At 44.9% G+C, this 27,942-nt stretch overlaps 1 protein-coding gene and 1 long non-coding RNA gene across 5 annotated transcripts in view; one reads left to right on the forward strand and one right to left on the reverse strand.

Moving 5' to 3' along the window:
• Positions 1-27,942, forward strand: part of LOC138847097 (uncharacterized) — a 74,888-nt gene that overhangs the window by 17,654 nt on the left and 29,292 nt on the right. Inside the window, exon 3 of the long non-coding RNA XR_011384698.1 lies at positions 21,559-21,651. This is a non-coding gene — a long non-coding RNA (uncharacterized lncRNA). The remainder of the gene's footprint in view (positions 1-21,558; positions 21,652-27,942) is intronic.
• Positions 806-27,936, reverse strand: LOC103348558 (transport and Golgi organization protein 1 homolog). Of its 4 annotated transcripts, XM_070064803.1 has the most exons (15): positions 27,528-27,935; positions 23,471-23,554; positions 21,365-21,451; positions 18,326-18,454; positions 15,234-15,284; positions 15,042-15,104; positions 14,146-14,256; positions 12,564-12,636; positions 12,274-12,412; positions 9,089-9,190; positions 8,371-8,431; positions 8,228-8,263; positions 8,073-8,140; positions 7,867-7,961; positions 806-4,686 (listed from the first exon to the last, which is right to left on the reverse strand). In XM_070064803.1, the coding sequence occupies exons 1-15, from the start codon at positions 27,591-27,593 to the stop codon at positions 4,673-4,675; spliced, it is 1,179 nt and encodes a 392-aa protein (XP_069920904.1). In that variant the 5' UTR covers positions 27,594-27,935; the 3' UTR covers positions 806-4,672. The 4 variants fall into 4 exon arrangements, with proteins under 4 accessions (XP_069920904.1, XP_051703802.2, XP_069920906.1 ...); XM_051847842.2 differs by having other exon boundaries at positions 806-7,961; XM_070064805.1 differs by having other exon boundaries at positions 806-7,961; positions 18,326-21,451; positions 23,471-24,410; positions 27,528-27,936.

Here is a 27,942-nt window from a genome sequence, read left to right on the forward strand (position 1 = left end):
TGTTTCCACAGAATCAATTCTTGTTCTTCTGGTCTCAATGCAAATGTCACTTCTTTCAGAATTTCACTTCATTACCCCATTCTAAAGTAGTGCTCCTTATATCATTTCCTTTCTAATATTCACTTCAATTTGAGCTGTTTGCTGATTAATTTGCTTATTTACTGATTAATTACTTATTTACTGGCTCCTCATTACACTGCAAAAGTAGTGCTCTTGTCTCATTTTCTCAATATTATATACTCAGGACTTCAAATTGTATCCAGCACATAAATAGTAAATATTTGTTTAATAAATTATTCTTGACTTCCATTGAGATAATTACATAGCATCATTGTAATGAGCAATTCTTATGGTCTATTGACAAAACTATCATAGTCTTAGAGGCAAACTGCTTTTTCTGTTTCCTCAAACCCCTTTGCACAGTTTCTGTTAGCTATTTGTTACAGAGGTTAAAAAGAAGCAGCACTGCAGGTAAGTATCCATTGTTATCATTGTATCCTGTGGCCTCTGCTTCATCCAGTTTCCCTTTACATTTGCTTTTCTTCCACTGGTTACCTTCCCTCTGATGATTTCTTCAGTTTGAAGATTTCCTAAACTCTTCTTTCTAGTGATCATTACAAAGAAGAAAGATCATGAGACTTAAAGTCAGATGCTGAAGTTGGAATTCTGGCATGGCAACTTACAAAGGCAAATCACCTAACTACTCCAATTCACTGAGCTCGGCTCACCTTGTTAACAAAGTGAGGATACAAGTAGTTCCCATTTCAAAAAAATTTGTAGAAGTGAAATGAGAAATTAGAGGTGAAATCACCTTGTATCTTGTGGGGCTCAGCAAGTAGATTTCAAAAAGAATCCATCATTCTAAATGCCACGTGGGTTTGTGTTCCCTTTCTGTCCCTCTCGCCACTCTAGAAAGGGAGAGCCAAGGACATCCTTCTCAATCTCCTGGTCTCCTTCCTTTCCGCTTCTGGGCCGTTAGCATACTGAGGCACCCACAGACATTATCCTTCTTCCCTTTTGGGAACCTGGAAGCTCCTTTGCTTGCATTTCCTAACTACCCCACATGGTTCTCAAATTCCTCCAGAGCTTCTGCTTGCTTCTTCATAGTTCACAGTTTATGATTGGTGCTGTGGCTTAGAGGTGACTGAAGCTTTTAGTGACAGGATCACCTGAATGGATGAATGGTTGGGATTCTGGTAAAACAGCTTCATATGTTCTCCTCAGCTCCCTGAGATTCAACTTTCTCATTTCTTACCTTAGTTTCTGTCCCTATGAAATGAGGCTAACAGTAGTATCTACCCTCTCAGTTATGCAAACTCAGTCTGATAATATAAATAAGTACAGGCTTATGATCTGTATTTGGAATGTGGTACTTATTACTTGTGTCAGTAAAGCTGTGGCACTCAGATATTTTCAACCTGTAGACCCTGACAAAAGGGATCAAATTCTAAATTTAATCTCTCTGCTCTCATTTCCCAGAAGAGTTTAGTATTCAATGTAAAAACAAAGCAATATTGACTATAAACTTAGAAACATGAAAATATCTCCTTGGTCTGGTACCCAGACTCCATTCAAAGATATTCAGAGACCCCAACAGTAGAGAAGGCCAAGGGGATCTTAGCCCATCACAACATGCCTCCTGGTGCAGAGCACACTGCTGCCTTCCCAAGGAGCCAGTCCCTAGAATGCACCATTTGTCAACTTTAGCCAAACACAAGTGCATTCTATGGATGCTGGGTGGCATTGTCATGGTTTCTTTCTAGTTCGATCCATAGAAGTTGCCCATTGAAGGTCTTTAGCCATCCTTGCAGAAACTCCATCTGAATCAAAACATGGCAACTCAATAACAAGTCCTAAGTCCCCAACAACTCATATTCTCCTTGATTAAAAGATTTATTTAAGGCCATTTAGCTGAGTTATAAACTCTTGTAGCCTAGTGAAGTGACTGTGTAACCTGAATTGTGAGGGTAGTGTTTAAGTGTTCTTGATGACATTGAGGTAGGTCCCACCCATTTTTCATCTATCCTTTCACCTGCAGTTACCTAGAACCTGCCACCTGTGGGCGAACTTGGTATGAAACACAATGGAGGATATAAAGTGTACAAAATAGAGTCTATGAAGGTCAATTAATTATAATCATTATGGAAGATAAAGCTTGTGTACAGGAAATTTTTAAGGTGGCGACAATCCTTGTATCATAAATCAGGAGTCTTGGGTTCTAAATCCAAACTTGCCACTCCTACTCTTAGCCACCTCTACCTTTATCACCAATTCCTCACCTCCTCTGAAGCTGTGAGCACTACTATTCATCTCTAACCTCAAGATCCTTTCAGTTCTTTGTCACTTATTTCCACTGCACCTGCTTTTCTATGATCATTGAGCTCACTACCCTAATACCTTTTGGTTTCCTATCACTCTATCTGTATCATCAATTCATAACACACTTCTATTTTTTCTCTAGTTCCATCTCAACCCTTATCTTGCTAGTATCCTCAACTTCCTTTCACCATTGTCCTCACTTGATCAGCAACATCCCATCCATGAGCCAATAAGCTGTTCATCTTATCTATTCCAGAAGTGCTAGTATTTCTAAAATGAAACAAAAAGTACATGCTTTGCTGATCAATAGTTCAAAATCATCATCTCCTGCCTTAGAAAAGCTTTCAACACTTCTAGGCAGCTTCAGCCGTGGAAGACAATTTGGGATACTGGTTTAACACGAAGGCTCTTGGATTCAGAAGACCTGGGTTCAAATCCCAGCTTACCCAGGCTACTTATCCAAATTAAACCTCTCTGAGTTTCATTTTCCTCCTCCATTAGGTTGAGCAGTGATAATATTTACTCTGTGGGATTATTTGGGAATGAAATGAACACGTGGGAATGTTTAACAAAGCACCAAGCATGGTGTGAGAGGTCAGTGAATGTTTGGTGGTATGAATGCATTCCCTTGTCAGCATCCTGCTTTATTCCCCACTGTGATTGTTCTTCTGTCTCCCGTACTCCCAGCTGCACCTCCCTCAACAGCCCTAAGACAATCTCACCTCCTCCTCCTTGCAGAAGCTATCAACAAGAACTTTAACTAGCACCGCTCCCCATACCCTTGTCCTGCTTCCACACCTCATCTTCCAACTCTCCTGGATGAGCAGACCTAGGAGGAGGATGTTCTAGATTTTCACCTCTTTTCTCTTCCATCTTCTCCCTCACTGACCCTTGCTTACCAACATTTTCTTTATTTTATTTTAAAATTTTCATTGATTTCTGAGACAGAAGTCTCATTTACTGGTTCACTTCCCAGAATGCCTGCAATGGCTGGCTCTAGGCTTAGGCAAGTAGCAGGAAATGGAAATGCAATCAGGTCTCCCACATGAGAGCAGGTACCCAAATACTTGAGTCATTGTTGCTGCCTTCCAGGGTCTGCATTAGCAGGAATCTGGAGTCAGGAGCCAGAGTTAGGAATTGAACCCAGACCCTCCAATGTGGGACATCTTAACTTCAGGCTAAAATACCTGTTCCCTTGTTCCTGTATTTTAAAACTCACCCTTCACTTGGTCTTTGCTGTCTGAATGTCAATGTCACTTATTTATTCTTCTTGTCCAGTAACTCTGGTTAGGGTGCTGTCCATCCCTCACCAAAGAAAATGAAGGAGGGTTTGGGGGCTCACAGGACTTGTCAAGATATCTCTGTTCCAGGTTCAGCTTTCCTCAGAACCCTCCTGGACGTAGTGCCTCAGGGGCAGCTAGCACAGTGAGAGAAGGGCTGTGACACAGACTCGACCACTGGGGTCCTCCTCACGGAGCTCCGCCACTGCTGCAGAACCGCTGCCTTCCGTCTGAGTCAGCTTCACAGGAGGATAGGTGCCTGTGTGTCTGCTCACAGGCTCTAGCACAGTGCTCAGTGCGTAGCCCAGCGACCACCTGACTCTAGATGTTGGATGTTCCTACCCCCAGAAGACTCCTTCCTACCTGTGATGGTCCGTACTACCAGAAATGGTGATCTTGCTTCTGCCTGCGACACCAAAGTGTCCGCCCATGTTTGAACTGTGTGGATGTGAATCACATTGTGAATGACCTAGAGGTATCAGTTGATTGTCTAGGATACTGTTGCTCCCCCACTTGCGGAGGAACGACGCCGTCCCGGGTTAGCTGCCGACCCCCCGCCTCCGCGGAGGGGTGGCACCCCCGCCGCTTTCCCCGCTTCCGCAGAGGAGCAGCACACCGCTGGCCGGCTCTCTTAGGGGTTGCTCAGATGTTCCCAGTGCATGTTGTCTCTCTCCTCCTTTATAGTCCTCTTCCACCAATCCCAACTCTGCTGCCCACACGCTGAGCATGCTGCTCTCCTCCAATCAGGAGCAGGATCAGCTCCTGCAGCTCGTCAGTCGAATTGGTGAGGCAGCTGTGTAGAAGTTGTTTACTGTCTCTCAGCGCCATATTGCGGGAGATCAGATGCATAGAATTAGTCTTAGCAGTTCCAGTAATTTAGTCTAGTCTCGGTTGCTCCCCAGAGATACAGACACTGAGACAGAGGATCTCACGAGGTTTATTAGGGGAAATTTTAGGAAAAATAAGAGAGGGAGGAGGCAGCAAGGAGCAGGGAAACCATTCAGGAGCGAATACTCTTCGATGTGTATCATCACCACAGCATGCTTAGGATGGCTCAGGCTCCTCTTTGACTTTCAAAAGGTTTGTCCTGGAAGGCAAGATTTAAGACTATTTCCATAAGACTTGATTTTCTTATCCACACTATGTCTCCTCTCATCGGTCTGGGCTATGAGCGAGTACTTCCATGTGTGACTGTTTCTGTGTCTCTAGGTCATGAAACATCACAGTCTGCACATCTCAGGCAGATCTGAGTTTCCTGTGAGCCCATCCTCATCACTGCCTCACCTTGTCATGTCTGAATTTGAATAACAGAGAGGAGACTCTGCCTCATCTTTGCAAACAGGGTTGCAAGTCATGTCTTGGCCTGAGCTATTGCACCCTTAGATTTGTTTACTGTACTCCAGTGAACATCTATTGATGATCTTACGAGAGGAGAGTTTTCATGTGACGTGGGAAGGGGAGCGCCCAGTATGTGCAGACATTTGCCAGGTACTTTTGCCATGGGCTTATTTCTTCCTCCTGACAGTGTCCTCAGAAACCAACAGGATCCCCGTGTCACAGATGACTGAGTGGGGCTCAGAGGAGGCCCCACAAAGCATGGGCATCAGGGCCTGAGGCAGCAGAGCCACAGGGAGAGCCCCCATGGTGCCTGATGTGGAGCTGAGAGCAAGGCTACAGGAGGCTGGGATGTGGTGAGAGGTGCCCAGCTGAGCAGCACAGAGTCAGCGTCAGCTCCCCCTGGAGCCTGCTCATCGCAATTGGAGGGAGCTGCCCACTGCCCCAGACCCAGCTACACAGTCAGTGTCTTTGGGGCATCATCAAGCAAAGTCTACTCACAGGACCAAGGTCAATTTCCTGGACCTCCAGAGCATGTGTCCTCACTGACCCATAACTTTGACACCCCCACAGGAATCCCTTGTCTTTCCTGCAGATTAGGGGTGAAGGGCTTTAGGGCAGCAAAAACCCCGATATTTCTGGCCTCCATAAGCCACCTCTTTCCTTATGTAAACACACCTCTGCTGCCCAGTGCACAGCAGAGAGGTGATACTGCCAATTGTGTGTCCTCAGAAACTGGAGCAATGTTCCAAGGTCCTCAGACAACCTCACCCTTAAGTTGTAACACCCTGCAGTACCATCTGGGACATTTTTCTTTGTATATCAAAAATGAGAGATAAGATGAGGACACTTTCCAGGTCAGTTCATTGTGTGCACTGACTGAGGCTACTGGTGTAGAGAGTAATAGCATGGGAACAGTGTGATGAGGGGCCACTTGTGGGGTAGGGCATACAGAGAAATTTGGGAAAAGTAGTGGTCCTCTGCAGCCTCCCGCCGAAGTTAATATTTGAAATGTATTACTATGATGGACAATGGCACCAACACTCATCCCAATAAAAGCTGATCCACAATAAAGTAAGTGACAGTCCCAGGCACCTTTCCCCTCCACCAGATTTAGAGCAACTCGTGACACACAACTTGACTCTCCCCTGGGTCCTGACAGCTTGGGGCAGGAAGGGAAGTCACAGGTATAGACTGCTGTCCTCACATGTCACTATGTCTGCAGATGTCAGAAGACACAGCCTATCTTGCAGGAGATGCAGAACCAAACCAGATTAATAAACACACGGATGCTAAACGGAGGACCTGTATATCCAGACCACTCCCGAGCCTACCTGCCTACCACATCCAAAGCTCATTACTTGCACAGTAAGAACAGATACTGAGAAGAGAGGAATGTTCACCCTCCACACATGATCACAGACAGTCATAGAATCGAGGGCCACCAGCCTCCTTGTCCCCTCTGCTTCTCTCCTTAGCTAAGGGTCTCAGTGTTGCCACCCCTGGACACCAGAATCTCTTGGGAGGGGACGTGGATTCCTGATGTTCTGCAGGGAAACTGGGAATGTGTTTTGACAGAAACTGTTACCTAGAAGTTAGGTACACAGAGGTATAATACTTATCATAATTCACAGGCAATACTGAATTTAAAGTCCAATGAGAGTTTCCAACTAACTAAATAAGAACATTAAAACAAGTTTGTTTTGATTTCAAACTGTAAACGGCCTGTGGTGTCTGAACAGAGGACTCATCCACTGTAATAACTACACAGGCCACAAGAGAACCTGTTCATGGGAACATAATTCAGGACTTTCTTGGAAATTGGCCCTGGAGATAATTACTGTCACACTTCACTACCACCCTACAAGTGTACATTTCTATTACAAATATTTGATCCCTGCTAATGCAGAATATTTTATGGAGGGCATCACTGAAGGATTTCTGCATAGCATATTTTCCAAGAGAAATAAGATGGTGATTTGCTTTTTCCAAGAGTGTTCAAAATTGCACAAAGCACACAAAATAAACTCTTCCTCTAGGACACCCACATCCCATATCACAGGGCCATTTTGAGTTCTAGCACATCCTTTTCTGATAAGCTTTCAGCTAAAGCACCTGGGAAGGCAGGAAATGATCACCCAAATACTTAGGTTCCTGAAACCCATGCAGGAGACCTGGATAGAATTCCTGGCTCCTGGCTTCTGCCTGGCCCAACCTCAACTGTTATGGGCATTAAGGGTAAACAAACAGATCAAGCTCGCTCGCTCACTCTGTCTCTCTCTCTCTCCTCTCTCTGTCTCTGTGTATGTGTTTGCCCCTCTGTCACTCTGCCTTTCAAATAAATCTTTTTTTAAGATTTATTTTATTTGAAATGCAGAGTCGGGGAGAGAGAGAGAGAGAGAGAGAGAGAGATCATCCATCCTCTGACTCACTCCCCAGATGGCTGCAACAGGCTGGGCTGGGCCAGGTGGAAGCCAGGAGCTTCTTCTGGGTCTCCCATGTGGGTGCAGGGGCCCAAGCACTTGGGCAATACTCTGCTGCTTTCTCAGGCACCTCAGCAGGAAGCTGGGTTGGAAGTGGAGCAGCCTGGACTAGACCCAGTGCCCATATGGGATGTTGGCATTGCAGGCAATGGCCCAACCGACTATGCCATAATGCCGGCTCCTCTAATACATCTTTTAAAAAAAATCACCAGTGGGAGTAGAGGAGAATCCACATCCAGTGCAGGGACCTTTCCCTGGGGTCCAGCCCAAAGAACCACCTTGCTAGGGCACCTGAGGAAAAGTGTCCTACCACCTTCTGGGACAATGCTTTCTCTTTAGTTAGTGCACTGGACTGTTTTCAGAATATGGAACAGTCACTTCTGGAATAAGGGGAGGATGTGGATTCTACAGTGGAAATGAAGCTGCTCCCCCCAACCAGCTGCTCCTACCTCTCCCTGGAGTGCTCCCCCAGATCATTCGTCCTGGTGCTGGCATCCACCTCCAATATTCCTCTGCCATCCTCTGCATTTCCATTATTTCCAATCTTGAACACAGAAAACAAGTGGACTTCAATACCACCTTCTCTACTAGACACTCAACAGCTTAATCTTAAGCCTTCAGAAACACCCGTAAAAATGCCAACCCCATTCGGCACCTGTGATGCAAGTAGACCAGCTCCTTCCTCCTTTTCATCACCTCCTGCTCAAAAGCACAGGCACTGAGCTGTGGGAGGAAAACGCATGCCTGTTTAGCTGTGGAAGACTGGGCACAAAAGAAGGCAGCAAAGAAAAAGTCTTTAAAAAGTCTTACCCTGTTTTCCCGATCCTTCTGGGCGTAAAAGGCTATCTGAAAAAGTCCACACATCCGCAGCTAAGTCCAGGGGTTCTAAGTAGTACTGTAATTATCGGCATAGGGGCTGAGGATTCTGCAATGATTGGCAGAATGCAGATTACCTGGTTTCTGAACATAGACCTTTGTTGCTCCCTCCGTGCCTGCAGTTCTTGTATTTTTCTCCTGTGATTGAGATTTACTGTCATCAGATGAGGAACATTTTTTGATGATGATTTTATTCAGTGTACCCAAGTGGTCATTATCTTCACACATGTGCACAAAACATGCACACAGATCAAACACCTTATATGTACCATGATAATAAAGGCACAGTGGAATGCAAACTGCTGCTTTACTGTAGTATATAAAGCCTGCAGGGTTCTGAGTTAGCACAATCTCCTTACCCTGCTTTATTCTACTTGAGTATCTTTTCTCACAAAGCTCTATTCTCCTCTTACTGATGTGCTTCCACATTCCCCAGGGTGGCAACAACTGGGTTTACAAAATGCTACAGTCTCTTCTATGGCTGTGATCTCTCCTATATCAAACTGCTTTCCTAAGGATTATCATAACTGCCACCACCCCACAAACATTCACACGAGCCCAGCCTCCCACACTGTTAGGGATCAGCAACTGTTCAGAAACTTGACATTTTCTCATCATTAGTAAAATTTAATTTGCTGTGTTTTCCCTGCTGTGAGCTTTTTTTTTCCCCTCTGGGTATGTCCTCAGACCGTTTGTTCATATTTCTGTGTTAATCATGTCTATACACTAAATAGAGTTAAAAACAAAATCCAACAAGGGTTTCTGGAGTAGTTGGTATTCAATCTCAGAACTCACTTGTATTTTTTTAACTCCTCTTCAGCCTGTTTCAGGTTTTCCTCTTTCTCTAACAGCTTCCTCTCGCTCTCCATCTGCTCCTGTTGCCGCCTTGCCAGCTCCCTACAGTGGGAAAGAAATGCACCTCACCCAGAAGCCCATGTGAAACTCTGCCTTTCTGACCACCCAGTAGTCTAATGGCTTTGAATGCAAAATTCCTTCCCAGCCTTCTGTAATAATGCACACACCCACAAACACATTCTGAGAACAGAATTAAAGCTGTCCATTGAGGGCCAGAGGAAAATCAGACTCTGGACCACTGGCAAGTCCTCTGCAATTTCAAGCTCCTCCTTGTGGTGGAATGAGAAGGCCGTGCCAAGGTGGCCACTGGCAAGTGAGCATCAGTTACTCAGGAATGGCTTTGGACCTACCTGGCAAAGGAGGCTGCCTGGCAAAAGGCTGTGATTGGATGGCTTCAGACCCATCTGGCAAAGGAGCCTGCCTGACAATGGGCTGTGATTGGTTAGGGTATAAACTGCCCCTTGATCAGATTGGCTGCCTCAGCTATATAAGCTGCAGTGCCAACTGAAATAAACGAGTCTGCCGGCTGCTCGCCTCTGGCCCGCTTTCACTGGACTCCTGGGGTCTGTGTGGTGACTCTGTGCCTCTTGCCCCCATCACGCTCCTACTCTCAGAACGAATCCACAGCAACATCTGGCGCCCAACATGACTGAGAAACAGTGTGTCGGACTCGGTGAGGTCCCCCCTTGATTTTGACAAGTAGACTCCTTGGTGTTCTGTGTGCTGTTTGGTTCTGTGAGGGTGAGCACAGAATGTCCTCCTACGCCCCTTTCCTTGTCCTTGTCCTCGGTCTAAGTGACCCCAGGTTAGGCACACATTGCCCAGAAGCGTAACACCATTTCTCGGCTCCTCCTTTTACTTTCAGTTTGCCAGGCGAATTCACGTAAGGGACAGATCATCCCAGAATTCGGAACCAAGTCATCTTCCCCCACTTGAGAGAGGTGACATTCCGGAGACACCGTGTGGGCATACGGCCTTGACCTAACGAATCAAGGAAGTCCCCCACTAAGCACAGGACATACTTACAATCTGATACATCACTGTTCATCTAACATAGGGAACCCCCTGCATAATGCCATCAGCCAGTGAGATGCTAGGAATTTGTTTTGTTATGGCAGCAGTGCTGTGGGTGTCTTGTCTTTGGCTAGAGTTGGCATGGTGTGCCTCTCTTAAGTGCTCAGACATGGGAAAGATACCCCCCACCCTCAGAAGCCCACACAGATTACCAAACATAATGAATCTGTGAGTGATAGAGCCTGTCACTCCAGGCCTCTGCCTCACAAGTGACAGTTGATGAAAATGACATGACAGCAGACAACGCAACAATGCCTAGTCAGCAATCCCCCAAATACCCGTGGGATGAATTTAGACGACCTCGAGGCAATAACCCATGTGAGGTCATCCCTTCTGCACTCAGTGAGGATCCCCACATTTGTGGCAGTCCTTGGGCACCCCAGGCTCTCAGGGCAGCTGCTAGGCCCCATCCCACCTGCATGTTTGCCTTTAATCTTGAAGTGGATGCAGAATTCAGGCTTTGGATTCCAACACCTGTAGAAAGGCTTTTGCTAACCAAGGGCCAAGGATATGCTTGTGCCTTCCCAGAGAACGCAGGACAGCCCATTTGGGTACCAGCTAGAAACATCAAGCCTGCAACTGACTGTCAGCCAGAATCAAGTGAACAAGACTGAGAGTCCACCTTGTTAGCAGACACACCTGCTACCGATTGTCAAGCTGCTGCCTTATCCTACCCTGAGAAAGTGCCCATAGCCACATCCATTACTGCTTTATACCCCACTAGCTCTGGCCAGCCACTCAGATGGTCCACAGCCTGTGTGCAGTCACGCCATTCCTGATAACCATTGTTCCTCATTCCTACCCCCATCTGAGCAAGCTCTCCTGTGGTCTCCCATTTTGAGGGCTTGTTAGTGAAAGATGGGTAAGATCCCCTGGGGGAGAACCTAAGACAGGCACAGCCATGTACAGAGACCACATGGAAATGGGGTCAACAATGGTATGGCCAAGAATCATGCCTCCTGTTGCTCAAAAATAAACAAGTCTGCAGGCTGCTCGCCTCTGGCCTGCTTTCACCTGACTCCTATGTATGTAAAAATATATACATAGCACCTATGGAATGATGCCCTGGTCAGTCATGACAGCCAGGACTAGAACTGGAGCCCATATGAGATGCCGGTGCCACAGGCAGAGGATTAACCTGTTGTGCCACAGTGCTGCCCCCAAGAAAATGCTCATTTTCTTTCCAGGTGGAAAACCAGACCAATTCATCCCAATTCATTCCATTGTTTATAAGACAGGGGATCCATACTTGTCTGTCTCCTCCCATGCGAGACTGATTCTCAGTCTCAGGTGGGTGCCCTGACATAGACAATCAGACCTGCAGAGATCCTTCCGGGGCCACTAGTGACTTGTGGACATGTCTAAATACAGGTGTGGCACCCCTGCCACCTACTGCTTCAAGTTTAGAGAAGGAAAAAGCAAATCATAGTACTACCAACACTGACTGAATTTGAAAATGTTGTGAACTGCCACCTAGTCAGGGTGTTAGCTCCTGTAAACCTGGAGCCAACAGCTGGGAAGCCCTCAACCTCAGTGTCATCTACTCTCACAAGGTGGAATTCACTGATGGTGTAGGCTGCAAATCCTGGGGTCTGGAAAGTTACACTTGCTGTGCTGCCCTTGAACTGCTTTGTCCATGGTTTTGAGTTAAAAAAATTCTCAATTTGATCTCTGTTCTAATAGGGATTACCCACAACATTTAAAGAGCCATTGGAAGGAAATAGGCACAAAACAATACAGAAAGTTTCTGTATTTATTTTTCTGGCCATCCATGCAAGGCTTCAGCAAATGATTTCTGGAGAGGCCCAAATGCAGTGAGGTATTGAAGACACAGTGGAGCAAGGCACTGTCCCACCCTAAGAGAGCTCACATTTCAGTGCAAACAAGATACCACTGAAGATATAACAACCCCTGCCTCAGCCTTGAGACGGACTAAGACAAAACCTGGATCATAAGGAAAAGCTCTGCTTTGACAGTTACAGCTGCCTACATTGGTGGACACACTTGTTCACACAACAGTAGTTGTATCTAAGAACATGTGAGCATCTTACCTTGTTAGGGTCATCTTTCTTTGTACATGGTTTTCATAAAGACTATTCAAAGTCATATTCCGTAGTTTGTAGTCAGCGTCCTTTTCTGCCAATGCAGAGCTCAATGTATGACAGTTTTCTTCCAGGTTCTTTTTATCTTCTGCAAAAGATAAAACAGTGTTCTTTGTGTTATGTGCACTTGGACCTAAGAACATGGCTGGGGCAAGGACCCTGGGGCAGTAAGCCATTCTTCACCTTCCCAGTGAAAACTGATCTTTGCTCTATTGGGCTTTTTTTTCCCAACAATGTACCTTCCAGTTCACATATGCTGGACCTCAGGGCTTCCCACTTGGCTTCCTTGGCTTCATCATGATACTCTGTAGACTTTAAGACAAATGTCAGAAGAGACATTCAAGAAATAATGATGGCACAACTTTGTGAACATTTAACACTACTCAATTTTTCCCTTAAAAATAGTTAGCTTCTGTCTGGTCTCCCAGACATTGTGGTCATTTGGAGAGTGAACCAGTAGATGAAAGATCTATCTTTCTCTCTCTCTCTGTAACTCTGCCTTTCAAAGAAATAATAAATAAAGCTTTTTAAACGAAATAGTTAAGATGGCTAATTTTGTGTTATATATTTTACTAAATTAAAGTTTTTAAGTATCTGAAAAATAAGTAATTACAATTCAGTTCTCTGATTTATATCATCTATAGGAGTAACTTTGTTATCTGCTCCCTCTTGATCTTCAACTGAGCATTTTCTTTGTCTACTTTATCATCTTCAAACTTTAGTTTTACTTTCCTGACCTGGCATCATTAGTGGTAATTTGAACCTAGTACAGGAAGTTCTCACTAATGACAATTCCCAAAGCAAAATTCCATGTAGAGATCATACAATTTTAATCTTTTTTTTTTTTTAATTTGAAAGGTAGAGTTATAGACAGTGAGAGAGAGAGAGAGAGAAAGGTCTTCCATCTGCTGGTTCACTCCCCAAGTGGCCACAATGGCCAGAGTGGGGCAATCTGAAGGCAGGAGCCAGGAGGGCCATCTTCTACTGCTTTCCCAGGCCTTAGCAGAGAGCTGGATTAGAAGAAGAGCGTCCAGGACTAGAACTGGAGCCCATGTGGGATGCTGGTGCCACAGGCGGAAGATTAACCTGTTGTGCCACAGTGTTGCCCCCAATTTTAATCTTAAAAGAAATGAAATATTTGTTCTACATCAAAGCTAAGATGTACAATGGAAATCCTGTAGCAAGTATGGGTAGTTTCTAACAATCCTGAGCATAAAATAACATTGGTATAACATCTTTCAGTTTCTCTGAAGTTTTCTTTTTCTACTATCTGCACTGTAATTTCCATAGAAACTCTGAGTGATAAACTAAAAAGATGAAAGTCAACCAGGGGGCCGGTGCTGTGGCATAATGGGTTGGGCCTCTGCCTGCGGCACCAACATGCCATATAGGTGCTGGTTCAAGCCCCAGCTGCTCCATTTCCGATCCAGCTCCCTGCTAATGACCTGGGAAAGCAGTGGAAAATGGCCCCAGTATTTGGGCCCCTACATGCATGTGGGAGACCCAGAGGAAGCTCCTGGCTTCAGCTTGGCCCAGCCCCCGCCTTTGTGGCCATTTGGGGAGTAAACCAGCAGATGGAAGAACTCTGTCTCTGTCTCTCCCTCTCTCAGTCTATAGCTCTGCCTCTCAAATAAATAAATAAATTTAATAAGTCATTGAAGGATTTACACAACATTGAACGTTGCACAGAAGTTTCAGCCCCTAGACTCTCACACTTGTACTATCATGAACAGCAAGGAAAAATCTGCATCTCAATTCACCGAATAAACTGAAAAGCTCAGAAGCTAAATAATGGTAAAAATGTAACAGCTAAATTCTTACCAAGTCATGCTTCTTGGCATTCAGATCTGTTCCAGGTGGAAGCTTAGCATATGGACTTTGAATAAGGTCATTCACTAGATTGTTCGTGTCTTCAACTTTTCTGTCATTATCCTTCAACAAAACATCAAAAAAGAACTCATTATCAGTTGTTATGGGAAAATGTATCCAGGAAGAGCAGACAGAAAATCATAGGTATTCCTTTTGCTTCCCAGCCACATTAGGAAACAGTGATTTCCATACCCTTGTCACCCAATGCTAAGGGTGGGCAAATGGAAAAGCAATGAGTTCACCAAGTATTTAACATTCAGTTCTTCTGGTTGGAGGAAACATATTTGTGAGTTGTAATTTTATCATTGATCATATGTAGTTGTCTTGCTAACACAATACAATTAGTAATAAATGTAATATAATGTGTATTTACAAGGGTAATTTCCATTTCCAGCATTAACTGTGCTCATATTGGTGATCTAGAAGTCAGAAAATTGCTGGACCCTTGACTTCTGGTCTGGGTTGTAAGGAGCTTGGAGACTATCATGCCTGTCTTTGTAATAAGGAAAACAATGAAGTAACTAAAAATCAAAAAACCTTTTAGATCTATCAGAGAACTGATGTCACAGTGCGAACTGTTGCCTTCAAAACAGGAGAGACAGACAGATATAGTGAATCACCACATACCAGAGCATTGACTCTAACAAACATTGACATTGTTTGTTAGAGTGCCAGTTCCAGCCCTGGTTACTCTACATCTAACCCAGCTTCCAGCTAATGTGCCTGAGAAGCAGTCGGTCATGTTAGTCCAAGTATTTGGGTCCCTGTCACCCATGGGGGAATAAGAGGATGGAGTTCCTGGCTCCGGATTTCACCCTTGATTGTCATCTAATCGTTTCCCTTCTTACCTCCTTCTCTTCGAACTTCGGCATCATATTGCTGAGCAAGGACTCATCGATGGTAATTTTGACCTAATGAAAAACATGCTTGTTAATGATGTAATTTCCGAGAACAAAATTCCATGTGGAGCCATACAATCATGAAATATTTGTTCTGAATCAAAGGTAAGGTATACAATGGAAACCCTGTAGGTAGCTTACCTCTGGCATATTTCTCTTCAAGTTCTCTGAGGATTTTTCTTTTTCAAATAACTGCACATAATAGAAATAAAACATGCATTGTGATTGCCATAGAAACACTGGACCAAACACTTAAAATATGAAAGGTTGAGCAAATCTATCTGGAGCTACCTCTATATTTGATGGAAAAGTGGTTGATCTAGGCTGGGGCCAGGAACTATGTCAAACACACAGAAATGAGGAACAAAGAAATGCCTCAAGGCATGAATGTTTTGTGGCATCACACCATTTCTGCTTAGGAGATAACGGAATACACTGAGCAAACAATGAGGGCAAAGCAAAGAAGGTGGTGTTCAAGTCACATGGCGCAAATGAAATGTTCTTCATAGATAAGAAAGGAAACCAAAACCAAGTGTCTCTCACTTCACCTAGAAAATTCTCTGTTCAGCATCAAGAGTGTCAGGGACTGCTTTACTTGACCTGATGTCTTGTTCATCTGATAATTTTCTCAGTTTTTCTTTGCAACTTGCAGGGTAATGCTGAATGCTTGCTTACTCAGGTCAGTCTTTTACATTTAAGACATTGTGTGATGGGTACAAGAACGCTGAATAGCACTCAGTAGAAGGGTCAGCCCCCAGGCTCACACAGTTGACTGTCAGTGTGGATAAGAGTGACATTTCACAATGTTGCACGTGGGGCTGCACCATGTGTTGCACATCTTCTCTCTAGGAGTCCCAACAGGTCCTCACAGTGCTCATCAGAAAACAGGCCTCTCCTGCTTTCCCCAAAGGTAGGAGAAAGTAGCCCAGAGTCTTTCCTTCTCTTTGAAAAGGCCAGCCTTCTTGAAAATCTGTTTTCCCAGAGCCTAACTGCGATTTTTCCAGAAACTACATGACCACTGTGAAGGGAAATAGCCAACTCTCCCTCTCTCTACCCTTCCTAACCTGGAGGGAAAACCAGAATCACACTGAGCAGCACAGATGAACGTTGCAGGGCTCAGGCTCCGTGGAAGACTGAGCTGGTCAGGAACCCTGGGGCCCGATCACCACCACAGGGCTGCTCCATGGCCCCTGGAGCTTTAGGCTGAGGCACTGTGTGCCAATGTTATGGACTCAGGGATATCTCCTCGAGGACACAAGGGCACGGACAAGACAGGAAATCTTAGCTTCTGCCACTCTCCGTTGGAGTAAACAGAAAACAACCTAATCTGTAGTCAGACAAACCTAAAACCCCCACATACAAACTAGTTATTGACCTCAGTCCCTTTTAACCTGCATACGATGTCTGGGTTTGTTGAAGAATTAGAAGGCATACTAAAATACACCAATGGAAACAAAACCCACAGTTTGACAGAAAGAAAGCATTTAACTCACACTGAGCTATGGCATCAATGATAGAACGATCAGACTTGGAATTTAAAACCACTGATTAATATGGCCAAGACTCAGATGGAAAAACTGGGCATAATGCAAGAAGAAATAATCAGCAGAGAAAGAAAATTGTAAGACTCCAAAGAAAGGCAAGAAATCAAAACACAATAGCAGAATGAGGCATCCCTTTGATGGTTCACTATCAGGCCCAACACAGATGAGGAAAGAACCAGTGAATTAGGATGTCAGGGGGCCAGGGTTGTGGCCTAGTGGGTAAAGCCATTGGTTTGAGTTCCACATGGTCACAGGTCTGAGTTCCAGCTGCTTTCCTTCTGATCCAGCTCCCTGCTAATGGGAAAGCAGCAGAAAATTGCCCAAGTGCTTAGACCCCTACACCCAGGTGGGAGACCTGGAAGAAGCTCCAGGCTCTTGGCTTCAGCCTGGCCCATCCCTGGTCATTGCAGCCATTTGGGGAGTGAACCAGCAGATGGAAGACCTCTCTGTCTCTCTAATTCTGCCTTTCAAATAAGTAAGTTCAAAGAAAGGAAGGAAAGAAGGAAGGAAGTCCCCCCAAAAAAATGTAAAGAAGAAAAGGAGATGAAAAGCAACACAGGGAATCTAAGAACAGGACCTATTGGCATCTTTTTAAAGATTTATTCATTTGAAAGGCAGAGTTACAGAGAGACAAAGACAGAGACACAGAGAGAGAGAGGAGTCTTCCATCTGCTAGTTCACTCCCAAACAGCTGCAAAGGCTGGAGCTGGGCCAATCTGAAGCCAGGAGCCAGGAGCTTCTTCTGGGTCTCCCACCCAGATGCAGGGGCCCAAACACTTGGGCCATCTTCTACTGCCTTTTCAGGCCACGACAGAGAGCTGGATCAGAAGTGGAGCATCCAGGACTCAAACTGGCTCCCATAAGGGTTGCTGGCACTGCAGGTGGCAGCTTTACCCACTACACCACAGTGCCAGACCCTGAAACTATTGACATTTATTGCATACTTTAATCCCATAGGGCCAGCGCTGTGGCATAGCGTGTAAAGCCACCACCTAGAGTGCCGGCATCCATATGGGTGCTGGTTCAAGTCCAAGCTGCTCCACTTCTGATCTATCTCTCTGCTATGGTCTGGGAAAGCAGTATGAGATGGCCCAAGGATTTGGGCCCCTGCACCCGTGTGGGAAGACCCAGAGGAAGCTCCTGGCTCCTGGCTTCAGATCTGCACTGCTCTGGCCATTGCAGCCAATTGGGGAGTGAACCAGTGGATGGAAGACCTCTCTCTCTTTATCTGCCTCTCATTCTCTCTCTGTGTAACTCTGACTTTCAAATAAATAAATAAATCTTTTTTAAAAATTCCATAACAGAACAATACAGGTTCTTCCCAGGCTCATAAACATTCACAAGGTAGACAACACTCAGGGCCATAAAACACATGCTAAAAGTCATAATAGGAAATTTCCTCTCAGGCCACAGACTTAATCTACATTTCAGTAGTAGAAAGATAGCTGAAAACTTACAAACTATTTGGAGACTAAACGGCATAACTCTAAAGAACATGAGTCAAGGGAGTAATCTCTAAAGAAATACAGAAATATTGCAATGTAAATGAAGATGGGGTTTTAAACACTGGTGGGATGTAGGGAGAGTGTTGCTTCAATGAGGAGTAGTGCTAAATGCACTACTAAATGCTGAAAATTCCTCTTCATTTATAATGCAAAGTATGCCTGAATGGTATGGTAGTATACTCACAGCAAGTTTAGTTCTCCAGAAGAAAATCTTAAATGTAGAAATCCCAAGGAAAACACCGACAATCAACTTCTGGAAAATTCCCAAACAATGCAGACCGAAATGAAACCGGCACTGCAGAATCTCAACCATCTGTAAGATGACATCAGAAACAGTGAGAATCCTCAAACACATTACACAGTCGCAAGGGCTCACCCTTAGGACCCCTGAGCAAGCCTGCCAGGGGTCACCACACTCCTCAGGTCACTGCAGGGAATTCCACTGCCTCAAGAAACGTCACACTTGCCAGTCTCGCGTTTCCTGGGTGTCTGAGTGTGGAAAGTCATTGTGAAAGTGGGTGCCTTCACATAGAGAACCCAGGTCACCATGGGCCCTGCCCTCTCGGGGGTCTAACACTGCACAGAAACCCCCTTCATTGCACTTCTTTCTGGGATTCGTTGGTTTTCCTCATTTAAACATCAGCATCATTAAAAAAGTAGAATAGATAGGTAATTTTATTTAGAAAAAAGATAAGTTTTATTTATGAAATAAAACCAAGATGAAGATACCGAAAATGATGCTGAAGTGTGGGGTTTATTATTATTCTTGATATTAATTCTATTAGGCCTTCATGGGAATGAAAACAGAAATTCCCACAGAGTAAATTCTGACTGCTCTCCATGGATTGCTCTGGATTTAACTGCATGCTTTTCGAAAACTTAACACTTGAATTCTAAATGTGTCCTTCAAGATGATGGTTTAAAAAGAGCCAGTGATGCAAGTGTTATGCCAAGTCAGGAATGGAAGAAAATTAATTCCTGATTTATGAAACATGTGAGTGATTTTAGAAATAAGGTGTTGAGTAGAATAAGACAGACAAAAAGAATAAATATGGTATGCATGCATCTGTTTATACAAAATTCTAGAATAAACAAAGTTCATCTATGATATGGGCAGGAACTTACTGGGAAAAAGTAAGGGCAATTATTGGGGTGACTGTCATATTGTAGATCTTGAGAAGGTTTTTATATATTTTCCAAACAGTGAAACTTATACTCAATATTTATATGTTTTCTTCCATGTAACTTTTTTGGAAAAGAAAAATCTGTCAACAAATAGATAATTCTAGTTCGTGACAGTCATGCTGAACTACTTAGGAGGAAGTACAGTGATGTCTGTAATTCACTATGAAATATACTGAAACTAAGATGGACTGAGAGGGATGGATGATATGTGTAAATTCATGTTTGGTAAAATGTTAACCAATGCTATATGTCTGCACATTTTCATAACAAAATGGCAGTGCTAATTAGCAAAACCAGGCAAGTGATGGGGCTGTGTGGATGAAGCTGCCGCCTGCTACACCAACACCTTATACTGGAGCACTTTTCTCAAGTCCCAGCTGTCCCACTTCCAATCCAGTTCCCTGCCAATGTTCCTGGGAAAGAGCAGATGATGGCCCAAGTGCTTGAGTCCCTGCTGCCCATGTGGGAGACCTGGATGGAATCTCAGGCGCTGTGGCTCAGACCTGGCCCAAAACTTACTGTGGAGCCATTCAGGGAATGAATCAGCAGGTGGAAATTCTCTAACTTTGACTCTTCCTTCCTTTTTCTGTCACTCTGCCTATCAAATAACTCTTTTAAAAAATTACCAGAACTGGGGCTGCAGTGGGTTAAACCACCGCCTGCAGTGCCATGATCCCATATGGGTACCAGTTCTAGTCCCAGCTGCTGCACTTCTAATCCAGCTCTCTGCTGTGGCCTGCGAAAGCAGTAGAAGATGGCCCAAGGCCTTGGGCCTCTGCATCCACATGGGAGACCCAAAAGAAGCTCCTCGTTCCTGGCTACAAATTGGCCCGGCTCCAGCCATTGCAGCCCTTTGGGAGTGAACCAACAGAAAAAAGACCTCTCTCTCTTTCTCTCTGTCTCTGCCTCCCTATAACTCTGCCTTTCAAGGAAATAAATAAATAAATAAAAAGTCTTTAAAAAATTATCAGAACCAAGATGTCCTTTATGTCAGTGAATTTTTTTGAATAGGAGTTCCAAAAATGATTGAGATTGTTCATGCCTGAAGAATTATAGGTACAACACAATTGCATCTTTCTCCAGGTAATTCATTGTGGAGTTGCAAAATTCAAAGAGATATTAGGAAACCTCACAAGCATGTGAGTTTCTGAGTTTTTATTTTAAGGGTAAAGATAAATGGAAATACATTTCCTGCAACCCATTCCAAAATAAAGATAAGTAAATGGTGCTATATCCAAGGTAAAGAATCTACTCAGCCATGGAAAGGAACAAACTACTACTATATAAAAAAATAAGGATCAATATCGGGACATGCTGACTTAACTAATCCATAAAAACAATAAGAACACCCATCATGTTGAATTACCTTTTATAAAACAGGATAGACTGGGATCAATGAGTGGTTCAGGGAAGAATGGGAGGTGGGAGGGTAGAGGTCAGATGAGTTAACAAGGAGCAGAAAGAAATATCTAAGGATGGACGAGTTCACAGTCTAAATGAGATAATGGTTTCATTACTGTATGCATATGTTAAAAATGAATAAATTCAGGCAGGCGCCAAGGCTCACTTGGCTAATCCTCCACCTGCAGCGCTGGCATCCAAGTTCTAGTCCCCGTAGGGGCACCGGGGACTAGTCCCGGTTGCTCCTCTTCCAGTCCAGCTCTCTGCTATAAATTGTAATAGCTGGGGATCAGTGGAAGAGGTCAGGACAAGAGGACGGAGGGAGAAAATCAGATGGATGAACAGGGGCCAGGAGGAAATGTATGAGAGCGATGGGTGAGTTTACCATCTTGAATGATGTGACAATTTCATTACTGTATACAAATGTAAAAAACAAGTATATCCTATTCTTTGAAGAGCTACTGCTTACTCTACACAATTTTTCCAAATAACTTGTAGGAAAACTTTTGATACATAAGCTTACAGAGTTTAATTGTTCTGACAACACATGGAAAATCTGTCAAAATGGTTAATAGAATTTCACCTATGAACTTTTAAGCCAGTTTACAATCAATTAATAAATTGACTACAAACTTACTTTGGAGGTGAAGACAAGATCTTCTATTGGATGTTTGTGAAATGGTTGGTTAAATTGTTGTGTAACGAATTCAAAACTGTGGTCCAACTATATGGAAGAATAAGAAAACATTTACCAAATTTGCTACAGTATCAGTGGGAATAATTCATAGAGTCAAGTTCATGATTCTGAGTCTCTTCTATTTATTGTAATAGCTGGATATCAGTTTAGGAGGTCAGGACAAGAGGACGGATGGAGAAGATCAGATGGATGAACAGGGACCAGGAGGAAATATATGAGAGCGATGGGTGAGTTTACCATCTTGAATGATGTGACAATTTCATTGCTGAATACAAATGTAAAAAACAAGTATATCCTATTTTTTGAAGAGATACTGCTTACTATACTAATTTTCCAAATAACTTGTAGAAAAACATTTGATACATAAGCTTACAGAGTTCAATTGTTCTTGACAACACATGGAAAATCTGTTAAAATGCTTAATAGAATTTCATCTATGAACTTTTAAGCCAGTTTACAATCGATTAATAAATGAATACAAACTTACTTTGGATGTAAAGCCAAGGTCTCCTATTGAATGTTTGTGAAGTGCTTGTTTAAATTGTTTTGTAGCAATTCCAAAAATATGTTCAAATTATATAGAACAATCAGGATATATTTACTATATTTGCTAAGATATCAGTGGGAATTATTCACAGATACGTGTTTATAGATATGGGTGTGATTGGAGAGATGGAAATTTCTGTTAAAATCACACATGAGTTATTAAGCCCAACAGAAATTAAGCCCACTGGAGCCGCTATTGTGGCACAGAAGGTAGGCTGCTGCTTTCTGGCTGGCAACCCCTATGACAGCACCAGTTTTAGTCCCGGCTACTCCAATTCCAGTCCAGCTATTTGCTGATGTACCTGGGAAGGTAGCGATGATGACCCACAAACTTGGGCCCCTGCCACCCACATGGAAGACCTGGACGAAGCTCTAGTTTCCTGGCTTCAGCCTAGGCAGGCCCCAGCCATTGTGGCTTTTAGGAGAGTAAACAAGTAGGTCGATGATCTCTCCTCTCTCTCTCCCTCATTTCTCTCTCTCTCCCTCCCTCCCTCCCTCATTTCTCTCTCTCCCTCTCACTCTACCTTTAAAAATAAATACATAAATCTGAAATAAAGAAAATAAGCTCATCATGTCTGAGTCCCCCTTCTATGGAATGTAATAGACTAGGATCAGTGGTTCGATGGGGAATGGGAGAAAGGAGACGTTCAGGTGGATGAGCAAGGAGCAGGAGGAAATATTTGAGAGTTACGGATGAGTTTGCCATCTTAAATGAGGTAACGATTTCCTTGCTGTGCACAGTTGTTAAAAATAAATTCCAGCTGGCACCGTGGCTCAATAGGCTAATCCTCCGCCTAGCGGCACTGAGACACCAAGTTCTAGTCCTGATTGGGGCGCCGGATTCTGTCCCGGTTGCCCCTCTTCCAGGCCAGCTCTCTGCTGTGGCCCAGGAAGGCAGTGGAGGATGGCCCAAGTGCTTGGGCCCTGCACCCCTTGGGAGACCAGGAGAAGCATCTGGCTCCTGCCTTTAAGGACATACTGCTTACTGCACATTTACCAAACAATCTGTTAGAACTCTTTTTTTTTTTTTTTTTTTTGACGGGCAGAGTGGATAGTGAGAGAGACAGAGAGAAAGGTCTTCCTTTGCCATTGTTCACCCTCCAATGGCCACCACGGCTGGCGCGCTGCGGCTGGCGTACCACACTGATCCAAAGGCAGGAGCCAGGTGCTTCTCCTGGTCTCCCATGGGGTGCAGGGCCCAAGCACTTGGGCCATCCTCCACTGCCTTCCCTGGTCACAGCAGAGAGCTGGCCTGGAAGAGGGGCAACCGGGAAAGAATCCCGTGCCCTGACCGGGACTAGAACCCGGTGTGCTGGTGCCACTAGGTGGAGGATTAGCCTATTGAGCTGTGGTGCCAGCAGAACAAATTCTGACACACAAGCTGAGCTGGTTTTATTTTTCTGACAAAAACATGGAAAATATGTTAAAATGGTTAATAGAATTTCACCTATGAATTTATAAGTCAGTTTATAATTGATTGACAAATAAATATAACCTTACTTTGGATGTGCAACCAAGATCTTTTGGATATACGGGAAATGGCCGGTTGAATAGTTTTGGAAAAAATCCAATAATATGGCCAATCTGTATGGAAGAATGAGAAAACCAGTTACAAAATGTGCTAAGCTGTCAATGGTAATAATCCATAGACATCCATTACACACATGAACATGACTGAGAAAGATGGGAACTGCTCTGACAGTTATACTTAGTTATTGTCCCAGCAAATATTAACCCATTCTGTCTGATTTCCTTCTATACATGTGATAGATTTGGCTGAGCAGTTTAGGATGGCAGGATGGAAAGATTTATCCCAAAAATTAAGTACGCATTATTGTTGAACCCAGATTTCCAAGAAAACCTGAAGTTTTCTCCAATGTTCACAATGATTCTGAACCAGCACACTTTGTGTGAAGTTTGGAAGTACATGAGGATTTGCAGGGTAAAGTGATGTGTGTTCCAACTGAAACTATGAGAATCGAAGTCATTTAGAAACACAACTCCAAACAGCCACTAAGACTTCCTCTTCCTGACTCCTGGTATTGCACCTGAACCGATCAATGGTGGCAGGGGAGATCACTGTGTGAAGGAAGGCAACAAATTGGGAATGTTTGGTCACCATGACAAAAGGCCCGAAGGCGATGCACCCTGGAGGTGCAGGGCTACAGCCAGACCCCTCCTGGCAAGAAGCCAGGGAAAAACCAGGATTGTTTTTAAGGATGTATTTTGAGGCCTCCTACCTGGAGCTCATGGGGAGGCAGCGTAGGAGCTGCGTCAAGTAGATCAGGATAGTCCCTGAAGTGCCGCTTGCCATCTTCCCCATGTGCTGGGTGCGTTGCCGCTCTTGCTCACCCTTTGCTAGAGCTACACGGCCACCAGCCATCTCAGGAAATGGGGACGGAAGGGGCGCTTCTGCTGCCCCACAGTTCCAGGACATAGTCTGGAGTGAGGTGGAGGTGTGAGCAGCTGGAACACTTCCACCCATCACAACATGCAGAGCAACGATGTTTGGGTGTTCCCAGACAACTTTTACTTCCTCAACCCTATAGAACCGGAAGCTGCCACTGAAATAGGGCCTAGTATTAGGGCCGCCTTTTCATTTTTTATTTTTTTGCCCTTTTCTATCTTCCTCGAATATGAAAATATACTTTTTTAAAAATAAAAGATTCATCTATGGGGCTGGTGTCATGGCATAGCAGGTTAAACCTCCACCTACAATGCCAGCATTCCAGTTGAGTCCCGGCTGCTCCACTTCTGTTCCAGCTCCCTGGTAATGTGCATGGGAAAGCACAGGAAGATGGTCCAGGTGTTTGGCCCCCTGTCACCCACATGGGAGACTCAGTTGAAATTTCAGGCTCCAGGGGCCAGCACCGTGGCTCACTTGGTTAATCCTCCACCTGCAGCGCCGGCATCCCATTTGGGCACCGGGTTCTAGTCCCGGTTGCTCCTCTTCCAGTCCAGCTCTCTGCTGTGACCTGAGAGGGCAGTGGAGGATGGCCCAAGTGCTTGGGCCTCTGCACTCACATGGGAGACCAGGAAGAAGCACCTGGCTCCTGGCTTCGGATCGGTGCAGGGCCGACCATAGTGGCCATTTGGGGAGTGAACCAACAGAAGGAAGACATTTCTCTCTCTCACTGTCTAACTGGAAAGGGAAAGGGAAAGGGAAAGGGAAAGGGAAAGGAAAGGAAAGGAAAGGAAAGGAAAGGAAAGGAAAGGAAAGGAAAGGAAATTTCAGGCTCCTGGCATTGGCCTGACTCAGCACTGGCCTTGCGGCCACTTTGGGGAGTAAACCAGCAGATGGAAGATCTGACTCTCCCTCCTTCTCTGTTATTCTGCCTTCAAATAAATAAACCTTAAAAAAATAGAATAACGACAACAGCAAAAATATTAATTTATTTGTTTGAAAGAGTGACAGACAGGTAGAGACACATAGAGAGAGAGAGATCTTCCCAATTACTGGCTCACTCCCCAAACATCCACAATAACCAAAGCTAAGCCAACTGGAGTCCAGGAGCCAAGAAGTCCATCACAGTTTCTCATGTCAGTGACAGGAACCCAAGTACTAGGGCCACCATTTGCTGCCTGCCAGGTACATTAACAGGAATCTGGATTGGAACCATGGAGTAGACAGACTTGAACGTGGCACTATGATATGGGATGCAAGAGTTCCAAGTTCCAGTCCTGCTCCTTCTCCCTCTTTCTCTCCTACACATAGAGGGTATGGTTTTATTTATTTATTTTTTAAAGACACTGCCTTCTGGGAGCATGTGGGACAGTGGCTTTTTTTTTTTTTTTTTTTTTTTTTTTTTTTACAGGCAGAGTTAGACAATGAGAGAGAGACAGAGAGAAAGGTCTTCCTTTTGTTGGTTCACCCCCCAAATGGCTGCTAAGGCCGGTGCGCTGCGCCGATCCGAAGCCAGGAACCAGGTGCTTCCTCCTGGTCTCCCATGCGAGTGCAGCGCCCAAGCACTTGGGCCATCCTCCACTGCCTTCCCGGGCCACAGCAGAGAGCTGGACTGGAAGAGGAGCAACCGGGACAGATCCCGGCGCCTGAACCGGGACTAGAACCTGGGGTGCCGGTGCTGCAGGCGGAGGAGTAGCCTAGTGAGCTGCGGCACCGGCTGAGGCTTATGATTTTATAAGACAGAATGAAGACCTTCCCAGCAGGAATCTGGCCTTTCTTTAAATTTGGACAATCCTAAGGACAGTAAGGATCCTTTCCCACATGGCTGAATCGACAGCCAGCACATGACCTGGTTCACAAAAGGAAGGACTACAACCCCTCCCACTCCTGGGCAGGTCACTCCTAGTGACTGCCCCATAAGCAGTGTCCCAGGAGGATGCAGCCACTCATTGTCCCAACTGATGGGCATCTCAGGTCCCCTCTAAGCAGGCTGGGAACAGAGTCCCTGGGGGCAGCCTCCAAGAGCAGAGGGGAGGGAGGACTCAGAAGTTGCTGAAAGTCAACACACCAAGTAACACAAAGCACAGGTGACACTTCACTCCTAGCAAACTGGTACCAACACCAGTGACTCAGTGCCGCTGCTCTGGGGCTGCCAAGCTTTCACACACATGGGTGGTTCCTCACTAGGGAAACAGCCCGCACGGCAGGGAACAAAAGCTTGCGACACTTGAGGGCCTGCCTAGGGCCTCCAGGAGCCAGGCTTGTTCCCATGACTCCTATGCCATCACAGTTGCCCGTGTTGGTAAAACTACTTTAATGAGACACAATCCCATACCATATAGTTCCCACCAAGATAGCACATGGCTTCTGGTCTATTCACTAATCCTTCCCTTTTGAGACTATGAGGTTGCTTTTTTTTTTTCTTTTTCTTTCTTTTTTTTTGAAAGCTTTTATTTAATGAATATAAATTTCATAGATACAGCTGTTTAGAATATAGCAGTTCTTCCCTCCATACCCGCTCTCCCACCCCCATTCCTGTCCCACCTCCTACTCCCTCTCCCATCTCATTCTTCATTAAGATTCACTTTTAATTATCTTTATATACAGAAGACCAACTCTATACTAAGTAAAGATTTCAACAGTTTGCACCCACACAGGCACACCAAGTGTAAAGTACTGTTTGAAGACTACCGTTAATTCTCATAGTACCACTCATTAATGACAGAGATCCTGCATGGGGAACAAGTGCACAGTGACTCCTCTTTTTAACAGTTGACACTCTATTTATTACGTCAGTGATCACCCAAGGCTCTTGTCCTGAGCTTCAAAGGCTATGGAAGCCTTTTGATACACAAACTTCGATGTTATTTAGAAAAGGCCATAATCAAAGTGGAAGTTCTCTCCTCCCTTCAGAGAAAGGTACCTCCTTCTTCATGAGGTTCCTACTTCAGGATCCTAGCCTGTCAGCCTTTCCCGCCCCTGGCCCAAGCCAAAATGGATGTCACAGGTGTAATCAGAGCCTGACCAGCCTGGTCAAGACATAGGCTGAGGCCCCTGGGCTGTCAAGAGCCCCTGAAAAGGCTCTTAGGTAAAGCACAGGGTGACACAGCCCCACCGAAGGAAGACACCACGGCGCTTCCTGCGTTTACTCACATTCCTCTTGGCGCTGCTGGGAAACCCCAGCACCAGGATCCAAAAGAGCCACCTCCTCACCTCCATGTCCTGGTCCCCTCAGGGTGCCTGGGCGGCCAGATAGGAGGTGGGGATGGTGAAGGGGAAGGGGGAGGGGAAAGGGAATGAGGATTTGGGAAGGGGAGGGTGTGGCAGGGAAGAGGGGTACTGAGGAGGTAAAGAGGAGGAAGAGGACAAGGGAGTCAGGAAAGTGTCTCGGTCAAATCAGGTGTAGAGGCAGGAAGTAGGGTTCAAAGCTAAGTCACTGGGAGTTGGTCCACAGACCAGACACATGCCAAGTGTGCGTCACTCAGGAGTAGGTGGAGGGACACGGACAAGGGCTCCGTCTTCCTCCGGGTCTTCTCCTGTCTGGAGATCACCTTACCAACCCCAGACT

The sequence above is a fragment of the Oryctolagus cuniculus genome, chromosome 19, assembly GCF_964237555.1.
Source record: "Oryctolagus cuniculus chromosome 19, mOryCun1.1, whole genome shotgun sequence".
Lineage (NCBI taxonomy): Eukaryota > Metazoa > Chordata > Mammalia > Lagomorpha > Leporidae > Oryctolagus > Oryctolagus cuniculus.